Source organism: Saccopteryx leptura, chromosome 1 (assembly GCF_036850995.1).
Source record: "Saccopteryx leptura isolate mSacLep1 chromosome 1, mSacLep1_pri_phased_curated, whole genome shotgun sequence".
Taxonomy (NCBI): Eukaryota; Metazoa; Chordata; class Mammalia; order Chiroptera; family Emballonuridae; genus Saccopteryx; species Saccopteryx leptura.
In genome coordinates this window covers 319,300,356-319,312,529 of record NC_089503.1, presented here as the reverse complement: position 1 = coordinate 319,312,529, position 12,174 = coordinate 319,300,356, and the positions used below count along the sequence as shown (strand labels likewise).

The following is a 12,174-nucleotide window of genomic DNA, read 5'->3' as shown; positions in this document are numbered from 1 at the left end:
AGAGGATATCTTTCAGTAATTTTTTAGAGACTTTGTGTGAGGTAATCTTGGATGTTTTTTTTTTTTTTTTTTTTTAATTTAAATTTTTTTTTTTTTTTTTTTTTTTAGATTTTATTTATTCATTATAGAGAGGAGAGAGAGAGAGAGAGAAGGGGGAGGAGCAGGAAGCATCAACTCCCATATGTGCCTTGACCGGGCAAGCCCAGGGTTTTGAACCGGCGACCTCAGCATTTCCAGGTCGACGCTTTATCCACTGCGCCACCACAGGTCAGGCAAACTTGGATGTTTATAGGCCATGAAATATCTTTATTTTGCTCTTTCATTTGAATGCTAGTTTCACTGGGTATGGAATTTTAGTCTTAATATCTTAGAATTGGCCCTGGCCGGTTGGCTCAGTGGTAGAGCGTCGGCCTGGCGTGCAGAAGTCCCGGGTTCGATTCCCGGCCAGGGCACACAGGAGAAGCGCTCATCTGCTTCTCCACCCCTCCCCCTCTCCTTCCTCTCTCTCTCTTCCCCTCCTGTAGCCGAGGCTCCATTGGAGCAAAGATGGCCCGGGCATTGGGGATGGCTCTGTGGCCTCTGCCTCAGGCGCTAGAGTGGCTCTGGTCGCAACAGAGCGAGGCCCTGGAGGGGCAGAGCATCGCCCCCTGGTGGGCGTGCCCGGTGGATCCCGGGCGCATGCGGGAGTCTGTCTGACTGTCTCTTCCCGTTTCCAGCTTCAGAAAAATACAAAAAAAAAAAAAAATCTATATCTATATCTATATCTATATATCTATATCTATCTATATCTTAGAATTTAGTCAATCACTCCTTTCTCAAGGAATCATCTAGGCTTCTCCATCCTCCCAAAACAACTGACAGTCAGGTTCAGTCTGATTAAAGATCTTTCCTCTCTGAAGGTTTCTGTGTTCAGCTCTTTATCCTTGGAGTTCCACAATGACACTGACATGACTATGGGTCTTTTTTTTTTTTAACTCCTTGGGCAAATTTCTATTCTTTGAGAAGCCAATCTCCCCTTCTCTCTTTTGTTATGTAGAGCAGTGATCTCCAACCCCCCGGGCCACAGACTGGTACTGGTCCGCAGAGAAAGAATAAATAACTTACACTATTTCCGTTTTATTTATATTTAAGTCTGAACGATGTTTTATTTTTAAAAAATAACCAGATTCCCTCTGTTACATCCGTCTAAGACTCACTCTTGACGCTTGTCTCGGTCACATGATACATTTATCCGTCCCACCCTAAAGGCCGGTCCGTGAAAATATTTTCTGACATTAAACCGGTCCGTGGCCCAAAAAAGGTTGGGGACCACTGATGTGGAGGATTTGTCTTCCATCCTCTCTTTCATTAAACTGTCTTGTGCTCTGTGTTGTGAGACCCTCCAGCTTGTTGGTGTGCATCTGGCTTGCCCAAGGTGGAGGCGAGCAGAGTGCAGGCCCCACTCACTTGCACTCCACTACTGGCTGCCCCAGCCCATTTAGACTCATATAAGCAGACATCTTAAGAGCAGAGGAGAAAACTTGCAGTTCCTGGGTCTGGAGCAGATGTGCTGGGCTTACCGCACCTGGGCCTAAGGATGTGGCTCGAGGGGCACCACCTTCGATGTAGGATGTAGGAGCTTGCTCAGGACTGACCACTGGGTGACTTTAGCTGCAGTCCTAAGCCACCCTCTAAGCCTTCACTTCTCAACTTGTACACTGGGTACAGTGGTGCACAAGTGCTGGTCAGCAAAAATTCTGTGGGGGATCCATCCCCCACTTAGGATATTTGGGTTGGCAGGGACAGCCCACTCCCAATCTAGTAGTGTCTAATGGAGGATCCTAGCATTGGACCCTGCCCTGTTTGCCCATGTGGGGGAGTATCTGACCAGCTCAGAAGGATCCCAACTCTGCCTTGGGTGGGGAGGGTGTCCATTCTCTTCCTGAGTAACCTCCCCTGATGCCACCAGCTGGGGTCCACTTGCAAGCTTCTTTCCCCGGCCTGGGTCTGTGCTCCCCATACAGCTAGTTTTGCACTGACAAATCCTCCCAGGAAACCAAGGAACCATTCAGGTTGCTCCCATCTCTCAAAACGTTTTGCGATGCGATGTCCAGATAAAAATTCACAAAATCACTGAATTTTAGAGTTTAAACAAAGTTCAGGCACCAAATTTCTGGTATGCTCAGCTTTGAGGCCTGAGCAGAGCAGACCTCTCCCAGCCCCATCACATCCGGAGCCCCTCCTTTCTTCCCAGGGACTTCTCCCCCTCCACCACCAGGCCACCCCTCTCTCTCTCTCTCGTTAGGTGGCCACTGCCTTTCTTCTCCTTCCATTGTTGGGGTTCCCTTCATTCCCAGCTCCAGGCTCCCCAGGGCCCCTGTCCCGTGTTCGCCCATGCTTCAGGTACAGCTGCCACACCACTTCTTAGGTTTCCTCCCCACTGGGGTCCCCTCTCAGGCATCCCTCCGCCCTGCACCCCTCAGGTCTGCTCTGCTTCTTTCCCCAGCCTGGTGCCCCTCAGGCCACCACCCGTGTCCTATTACTCTCTCAGGCCCTCCTCTTCCTTAGGCATTTGGTCCCCTCAGCAGCCTCCTCAGCCCCCTCAGGCCCTTAGTCCCCTCGGGCATTCACTCCCTCAGGCCCCGTCAGCCACCTCGGACATTCGGCCCCCTTATCCCCCTCAGGCCCTTTAACCGCCTCAGGCATTCGGCCCTTCCAGCCCCCTCAGTCCCCTCAGTCCCCATCCCCCATCCTCCTCAGCCTCGAGGCCCTCCAGACCCCAGCCCCGGTGTACAGCCGCCCTCAGGCCCCGCCCCCCAGCGGCCCTCCCCCAGCGCTGCGTCACGGCGGCGGGCGGGGCACGTCTCGCACGCAGCGCGCCGGGCGGAGCGCTCACCGCATTGTTTCCTTCGCTGGGGAGCAAGCGAGCGAGCCGGCCCGGGCGTCCTAGCAGACCCGAGCCCGCGTCTGCGTCCCGCTCCCCGCTTCCCACCGCCGGCCGGGTCCCGCCTGGCCTCCCCGGCCCAGCTTCCGCCCCCGCCGCCGCCGCCGCTGCCCGCCGACAGGAGCCCACCGATTGGAGCTCGCGCCCAGAGCGGCGGCGCCGGGCCTGCGCGGCCGTTGGCGGAGGAGCCGCGGGCGCCATTAGCGCCGCCTCGGCCGCGCCGGCCCCCGCGCCCGCCCGCCCGCCGGGCTCCCGCGGCCCCGAAGGTGAGTGGGCGGGGGCCTGTTCGGGGTCGCCGCCACCGCCGCCGCCTCGCGGGCCGCCTGCGGCCGAGTGCCGAGCCGCCGCCATGTTTGAGGCCGCGGCGGCGGTGCATTGTCCGCGGGCGGCGGGCGGGGGTCGGAGGCAGGGGCTGCCGGGGTGGTCGGGCGTGCGGCGCGAGGCCGGGTTGCTGCGGGGTCCTGGCCTGCGGGGGTCTGGGCTGCGGGGCTGGGGGCCCAGGGGCCGGGACGTCGGGAACGTTGGGGAGGCCGAGCTCTGTGGGGCGGGGGCCCGGTGGTCTGGAGCGGTGGGAGTCGGGTTGCGGGAGAGGCTGGGCCGTGGGGCGTGAGGCCGGGGCAGCGGAGAGGCCGGGGCCGGACTCGTTCCGGGCCCGCCCGGCCTGTTCGGGCTCGGGCGGCGCAGGGGCGGCCTCTGCGGGGCGGGACCGGCGCAAGGGCCGGCTGTCCCCGGTCGGGAGTCCTGGTCGCGCCCGCGGGTCGCATTATGTAACAGACACACTGGTACGTTTTGCCGGGCGGGAGCTTGTCCGTAGGCGCGACTGTGGAGGTTTCCTGCGAGACCGGGGAGTTGGTGGACGCAAGGTCAGGCCCCGGCGGCGCAGGGCAGCGGCCCTCCCGCTTCCGGGCGGTGTTGGCAGTAAACACCGTGCAGTGGACTTGTGCCCCGGCCCTCCTGGGCCCTTCCTTGAAGGAAGGAGTTTGTGAAGGCACAGTCTGCAGATAGGGCTCTGCTGTGAGCTCGCAGTGAGTTCTGAGTCCCCAGAAGAGTCCCGTCATTCCACAGACCTCACCTCTGCCGGACCCTCGCATGAAACGGGGTCAGAGACTCGGGCTGCTTGCTGTTTGATTACCTGGCCTAGCACCAACCCTACCAGGGCACTGACCTGAGCGCTTTATGTTCACTTGGTCTGTACGCGGTCCAGGAGGTGTGTGCTGCTGCTCCTCGCGTGTTGCAGCGCAGAGCAGCAAGCAGCGCAGGGAGCCACGGCTGGGAGAGTCTCAGGGACCCGGCCGAAGCCAGGCAGGAAGTGAGGTGACTTGACAGTGTGAGCTGATTATTGGTGTGGAGTCTACCCTCTTGGGGCTCCCAGACTTTTCTGGATGTATTTAACAAGAATTGTTTCTGGGGAGGTTTCCTGACTCTTCCTGCCCATCCCTCTCTGGTGCAAATGCTTCTTCCTGTGCAAAAGTGCCAGCGGTGGACAGAGCCAGAGGAAGGAACGTAGAAGAGCCTGTGGGTGTGGGAATGCTGGAGTAGGTGAGGTCGTGGGGCACTGTGCTGGGCAATGCTGCTAAACATGTCTTCTTTCCCTGCCACTGTTTGCCGTGACTGTTAAGCCTTGGGTAGAAGTCTTGTAGGGTTTCAGCGTGCACTGGGACAGGTCAGTTTGGAGGGCTGGTTGAAGTTAGAGCTCCCTTCCCTGGTACTTTGCTGTAGAGGAGGCAATTACATGTTTGCTTTTAATCTGGTGAGTAACCAACTGTTGCTTCTGCCCCACCTCAGTAACAACACGCAAACCTGTTTCTGAGTGTATTAGGGTCCCCTCTGTAGGCTGTGGCACTGACACCTGGGGGACACACCCAGACACCCTCAGAAGGGACTGCAGGCTGGGCAGTGGTTTTGTTGATGCTCCCCAGGAATCCAGGGCTGGTTTCCTGGGTTCTTGTGGAGGCCCCTGAGTGCAGGTGAGTTGGGGTTTGGCTGACTATGGGGTTTGCCATTCTTTACAAGAAATTCCTGTCAAAGTGTGGATTTCCATTTGACAAAAAAAGGAAAACCACATTGTACAGGGCCTATTTTAGAAAGTGCGTTTAGGGGTTGCTGGGATTTCCTTTCGGGATGTACAAAGTAAAGCCCACTCTTTGAGTAGTTTTCCCAAAGACTAGCTAGCTAGGTGGTGGTGAGGCTGTGGTTCAGGCTCCTGCAGGTGCTTGATACCAGGCTTCTCCTCCTGGCTGGCCAAATGCAGCTGTGAACCTTGAGCTCAACTTGGAATGTGTGTTTGTAAGCCAGTCTTTTAGACATCATTTGCTTTCTGTCAATAAAATGGTTGTTTGGAGGGTGGAGTCTCAGAGGTCTGAGAGTGATCCTTGTCAGATCCTAAGGTGACAGATACTCTGTTTGGCAGGTGGTGGTCTAAACTCAGGGACTTCACATGAAAATAGACTCTATTCGTGACAGTGGAGACTGAAAAGTGCAAATTATAAGTCTCTGGGCAAGATTTCAGGTACCTGAGCCATTGCCAGCAAACTCATAGTGGGGGCTTTGCAAGCAGTATGGGGTTCTCAAGGGATGGACCGTACTGTGGAGTGAGAGCAGAGGTGCCATCTCTGGCACATTGTATGTGGCTTGGTGTATACGGGGCAGGCTGACTGGGTTGAGGCCTTGCTGGGGATGAAGATTGTTTCCCTAGGGGCTCCCCTCTTGGTTCAGCATGGATGTGGAGGATATGTTCACAGAGAGGAAGGAGAAGTAGGTTGTGGTCAGACCACTGAACCCTCTGGCCCCCAGCACGGATGCTGCCAGGACTGGTGCACTGGGCTCCAGGGGCACTCTCCTGTGCAACAGTAGGGGAGGAGGAGAGTGGGTTCTGGGGAGCATTGGTCAGAAACAGGGAGCCACTGAGTACCCTTGCCTCATGGTTACAACCTCCATGCCTGCTAGAGTCTCACTCAACAGGCATGGGCTTCCCTGGGCTCAGGATGGGATCACTTGCTCTTGAGGGATGTTCCAGTTATCTCAGTGATCTGTTGGCTTGATCTAGGAAGGTAGCTGGTGAGCAGTGGGAATCACAGAAGGTACTACAGGGACGTGTTGATGCACATGTCTCTTGAGGGCCACTCCTTGCCGTCTGGTCCTGGGAGTCCCTGGTGAGGTATGGCCTGGTGGAGACGAGCTGTTGAAATATGATCGTGAGTCTTGGGATGAGTGATTTGGAAACCTCAAAATAAAAAAATATCTGGAATTTTTGATTTAGTGTGAGTGGGTTAGCTAGCTCTGCCCAAGTGTGCATGGTGGTTTTCTTGAGTTAATTTCACCTCTGCCTCTCTTTCAGGGAGTCAGTACCAAATGAGGAGGAAAGGACGATGTCATCGAGGAGCTGCAGCGAGGCACCCTTCCTCCCCATGCAGTACTAAGCACTCCCCAACAAGAGAAACCCTGACCTACGCCCAAGCTCAGAGGATGGTGGAGATAGAGATTGAGGGGCGCCTGCACAGGATCAGTATTTTTGATCCCCTGGAGATCATATTAGAAGATGACCTCACTGCTCAAGAAATGAGTGAATGCAACAGCAATAAAGAAAATAGTGAGAGACCACCTGTGTGCTTAAGAACTAAGCGTCACAAAAACAATAGAGTCAAAAAGAAGAATGAAGCCCTTCCCAGTGCCCATGGCACACCAGCCTCAGCTAGTGCACTTCCAGAGCCCAAGGTGCGGATTGTGGAGTACAGCCCCCCATCTGCTCCCAGGAGGCCTCCTGTGTACTACAAGTTCGTTGAGAAGTCAGCGGAGGAGTTGGACAATGAGGTAGAGTATGACATGGACGAGGAGGACTATGCCTGGCTGGAGATCGTCAACGAGAAACGGAAGGGTGACTGCGTGGCAGCCGTGTCACAGAGTGTGTTTGAGTTCCTGATGGACCGCTTCGAGAAGGAGTCCTACTGTGAGAACCAGAAGCAGGGTGAGCAGCAGTCCCTGATCGACGAGGATGCCGTGTGCTGCATCTGCATGGATGGCGAGTGCCAGAATAGCAATGTGATTCTCTTTTGTGACATGTGCAACCTGGCTGTGCACCAGGAATGCTACGGGGTGCCCTACATCCCTGAGGGCCAGTGGTTGTGCCGACACTGCCTACAGTCCCGGTCCCGGCCTGCTGATTGCGTGCTATGCCCCAACAAGGGAGGTGCCTTCAAAAAGACAGACGATGACCGTTGGGGCCATGTGGTATGTGCCCTGTGGATCCCGGAGGTTGGCTTTGCCAACACAGTATTCATTGAACCCATAGATGGTGTGAGGAACATCCCTCCCGCCCGGTGGAAGCTGACATGCTACCTCTGTAAGCAGAAGGGCGTGGGTGCCTGTATCCAGTGCCATAAGGCCAACTGTTACACAGCCTTCCATGTGACCTGTGCCCAAAAAGCTGGCCTCTACATGAAAATGGAGCCTGTGAAAGAACTGACTGGAGGCGCCACGACCTTCTCCGTAAGAAAGACCGCTTACTGTGATGTACACACGCCTCCGGGATGTACCCGGAGGCCTCTGAACATTTATGGGGATGTTGAAATGAAAAACGGTGTATGTCGAAAAGACAGTTCAGTCAAAACGGTCAGGCCCACATCCAAGGTCAGGAAGAAAGCAAAAAAGGCAAAGAAAACACTGAGTGAGCCCTGTGCGGCTCTGCCACCTGTGTGTGCTCCATATATACCCCCCCAGAGGTAAGCACATGCAGGCGTGGGGGCCAGGATGAGCCTAGAATGGGGGTGCCAGAAAGGGGCTCCACAGGCTATGTTAGAGCATCCTCAAGCCTTATGTTTATAAAGCTTCCTAATGGTTTCCTAAAATGTGGCCTTATTCATTTGTCACTTTGTGGGAGCATGGATGTTGCAAAAGACTTGAGTCTATTAGACCTGGAAGGTGTGTGATTTCCTTAATGCTCACATCAGCCCACGGGGTAAGTCAGATGGTGTCAGGGTATCAGAGGCTACACTGACAGAAATCTGGGGCCTTCTAACACAACAAAATGCTCTTTCTCACCTTGTTCCTCCACCAAAATTTGGGAACCTTGTAGAATTTTTAAAGCAATTTGTTGGAAAGTGAAGCAGCGTGGCTAAGAACACACTGGGATGGAGATCTGAGTGGGGCTGGTGAAAGCTCTGGGGAGGGAGGGCTGACCACTTTTCTATTGTGTGAGTTTATCTGGTTATCTTGACCATTTCCTTTGTGATATGAACATTGCTTGGTCAGTGTAGGGCTCTCTGACCTTGAGTGGTGGTCCACTGTGGTGAGGTCCGGGCTCTGCTGTTGCTCGCTGTGAGCAGACCCTGCCGCTCTTTGTTTCTGGCTAGTCCTCATCCAGCTGTGTCCATTCCTGTGCCTGAACTTCTTTCCTCGTCTTTGCCTGCTCCTCTTATTACAGACTTACTTTTGTTATTTGGTTGTCTTTTGAAATGTTCTTGTTCAGAATAGAGGTAAGTGACTTGATGAGTTTTACACCAGAACCCGTGAGTGCTCTGTGAATCTGGGAGAGCAGACATCCCCACTCCATCACTTCCTTGAACTTTGAGGAAGTGGTGCTCTTTATTTTTAATAGGGAATGGGGCTTTAAAACATTTGGTTAAGGAAGTAAAGCATTGACCTGATGATGTCAACATTTAAACAGATGTCTGCTTGTGAGAACAGTTGATAAGATACCTGTTGTTACCTGGACTATCTTGTTATCGGAAAGTCACGGATAAAGTTGTATTTATCTTACAGATCAAGTGGATTAACAGACTACCAGTATATTTTTTGTGTTTAAAAAAATTATCTTCAGCATATTTAATGTTAGCTTTTCGTATTATTTTCCTGCACTTCTGTGATGTAAAATAATTCACATTTGATTAAAAGATAGAGTTTATTTTAACGTGTCATGATTTTCATCACACTGATTAGTTAGGTGGTAAGAGTATAGTGGGACTTGCCACGGACATTATTGTACTGTTTTGGTCTTGAGAGGAGCAAGCATATACTTTGTATTAAGATTTAGAAGCATGGCTTTTTTCCTGAAATAAAATCTTTTTTCTTTTACAGCATAGTACTGGGTGCTGAAGGACAGAGGCATTAATTTTGAGTGTGTGCAGGAGGCCCCACTGGAGTGTGGGTTGGGTTAAAGCCCGGCATGTTGCATGCAAGGGGGAGCTAGGTGCTCTCCACAGCTTTGGTGTGGGACCATCAAGAGCAGCACCTACGACATCCTCTGGGACAAACTCTGGGGCAGGTGCTGAAGGAGAGCCGTGGGACTCATTGAGCAATCATTTTGGAGATCCTCAGAAGAGGAGGGATTTCCCTTATTCCCTGCAGAGAGCAGAATCTGTTCTGAGAGAAAGGGGGCTGGACTGGCAGGGACTGTGAAATGCTTTTGTAATTTGAGTGGTTTAATTACTAAGTTTTCATTGACTCTTAAGTTATGGTCTGTTTTTAATGAGAGGAGGAGATGTTTAATTTTTAAATAACAAAGATTGCTTTTTACTTCTCTAAGAGATTCTGGAATAAGTTGTGGATATTGTGAGGCTTTGCCTGTCCATTCAAGAACTCAGATTCGTGGCATCAGGTTGGATGGCAGGGCCACTGCTGTGGCCAAGAACAGCACTGCTGGAACGTGATTGCTGGTGGGGTGGCTCGAGTCTGGTAGACATTTGGCCTTCCTGGTACTTCTGCCTGTGAGGATCCTGCCTTCAGTGTGCTGGAAGTGCCCAAGACTTTTAAGTTACTCTTGAGTCGTTGTCCCAGTATCCTTACTTGTGGCCCTCTGTGCCTGTTTTCCCTTTTAAAATAAAAAGTGTTGCCCTGGCTGCTTGGCTCAGTGGTAGAGCCATCGGCCTGGCTTGTGGAAGTCCCGGATTTGATTCCCAGCCAGGGCACACAGGAGAAGCGGCCATCTGCTTCTCCATCCTTCCCCCTCTTTCTTTCTCTCTCTCTCTTACCCTCCTGCATCCAAGGCTCCATTGGAGCAAAGTTGGCCCTGGTGCTGAGGACGGCTCCATGGCCTCTGCCTCAGGTGCTAGAATAGAATGGTTCTGGTTGCAGTTGCAACAGAGCAACGCCCCAGATGGGTAGAGCATTGCCCCCAGTGGGCGCATGCGGGAGTCTGTCTCTGTCTCCCTGCTTCTCATTTCAGGGGGAAAAATAAATAAAAGTGTTTTCCAGCATAGAAACAACATTATTAAAAACAACATTTTTAAACTGACCTGTGGTAGTGCAATGGACAAAGTGTCAACCTGAAATGCTGAGGTCACCGGCCCAAAAGCCTGGGCTTGCCTGGTCAAGGCACATATGAGAAGCATTGAATGAACAACTAAAGTGAAGGAACTCTGAGTTGATACTTCTTGCTTTCTTATTCCCTCTCTTCTCTCTCTGTAAAATCAATAAATAAAATCTAAAAAACAAAACAAAAACCAAAACAAGAAACTGGGGAAGATATGAGAAGTTATCTGAAGAGGAAAGAGATTCCTTTTCCTTCCCTTTTTGCCTGTTTCTTCTGCTGGTGGGTGTCCTTGCTTACCAGACACTTCCTACACCCCACTTAGTAGGACACATCTAAGACAGACTGACCTCTAGGTGGGTATGGTGAAGGTTTCTTTGTTGTCTGTTTGCATCAAAGCAGGAAGGACCAAGTTGGCCCTGTGCCTCTAGTCAGGACTTGTCCTGGTCAACCTCCTTTGTTTTGGACATTCCACAGCTGCTCAGTGTCTTCTGAGATGTCCCGTTTTAAGGACAAATGGGAGAGTGAGTGCCTACTAGCTACTGGACAGGGGATATTTATGTTTGTTATCTTTAGCAGGAGTTGGGACTTGAGTTTTGTATGCCTTTTTTTTTTCCTTCATGTTTCTGGCAGTGAATTTTACATATTATAAAAGTTCTGATATACTGTGGACTGGGGACATGAGAGGTGTGCTTGGCTTAGCCCTTCCAGGTGAAAGCCCTTCTCTGGACGACTCATAGCAGGGCTCTGTGTGTGTGTGTGTGCTCCTGTGGATGCCCCAGGGCGGTGAGGGAGCCCTGCCGGCTTAGGTGGTAGCTCTACCCAGGGTCCCCAGTGGAAGAGCCTGTGTAGTTGCTTCTCTGGAAAGAACAACTAAAAACCAAATTGAAACATAAAAAGTGCAGGTTGTGGAGTGCATTTTTTTGTGGATATGCAGGGCCGGTGTTTCTGATACCAAACTGCTGTCTCCTGGTCACTGAAGAGTGTGCCATGCCTGAGCTCTTTTGAGAGTGTTGTCTTGAGTGCTGTCTTACTCAGGGTGGAGCAGAGTTACGTATACAGTTGTGAGTATAAGAAACACAGAGTTTATTCTTGTAGTGTTATTTATTGTAGTATTTTCTAAATGAATAACTGTAAGCCTCCTTTTGCCCCATCCTGTATGATCTACTTCTCACCTTCCTATGACTTCATTGCTTTCAATTCGGGGGGACTGGGTGTCTTGTGAGTCTGTTCCAGTCCGGCCTGAAAGGGCATCCTCCAGTGAGGTAGGATATGGGACATCTGGTAAGCAGATTTGTTTTTATCAAAGAGCCAAAGTGAATGAAAGTAAAATAGTGCTAGGAAAGATGTCTGGGTTATTAAAGGCTGCATATCTCATCATTTTCAGTGCATGTTTCAGATGTGCTGTACTCTTCTGAGAGATTCTTGTATTGAACTAAAATTAGTGTTTCTGGGTGTAGTGCTGTGGGCTCTGCTCTCTGGTTATAAGCATTTAGACACATCGGCCCAGGCTCTGCTCTGTCCTAAGGCCCCCTCCGACTTGGGGTTCTACTTGGTGGTCTCCTCTGCCGGGACCACTCTGCTGTTGCCCACACTCACCATGTCTGCTCTACTGGCCATCCTACCAGGCCGAATTCCTTCCCCAGGTGTCCCCTGCACAAAGAACAGGCTTTCAGACCCCAAGAGGAACTCACCAGCATAGTGATTTTTTGCCATTTCTGTTCACGTCCACTGTATTCACTTACTTTAGGTAGAGATAAGGTGACAGTTTATTTGAAGCCTTAATACTGGCAGTGGGTAACTGTCACACAGTCTCACCACCATTGTAGCTTAGGTGCTGCTTGGGCTAACATGGAGAACGCTGTTTTGGACGTACATTTTGTGTCAGTGTTCAACAGTCAACAGTAGGACAGACCGACTGAGGAAGGGGGCCCTCTATGGGCACACACAGAGACTAAAATTGGGTCAGGGGTATCATCTTTATTTCAACGTTCATTTGGAAAATTTT

The 12,174-nt window shown here is 51.8% G+C and overlaps 1 protein-coding gene across 5 annotated transcripts in view; it reads left to right on the top strand.

The window, feature by feature from the left end:
• Positions 1-2,874: 2,874 nt before the first annotated feature.
• The window catches only part of BRD1 (bromodomain containing 1), a 50,170-nt gene continuing 40,870 nt past the window's right edge, over positions 2,875-12,174 (top strand). For 3 of the 5 annotated variants that reach the window (XR_010748113.1, XM_066358720.1, XM_066358719.1), the window contains exons 1-2: positions 3,057-3,189; positions 6,261-7,641. Coding sequence is in view for 4 of the 5 variants with exons in the window: in XM_066358720.1 (XP_066214817.1) it covers positions 6,275-7,641 (1,367 nt within the window). In the remaining variant the exon portion in view is untranslated. Of the gene's footprint in view, positions 3,190-5,345; positions 5,433-6,260; positions 7,642-12,174 lie in introns of those variants that run through there. The other 2 variants (XM_066358718.1, XM_066358717.1) reach the window with 2 other exon arrangements.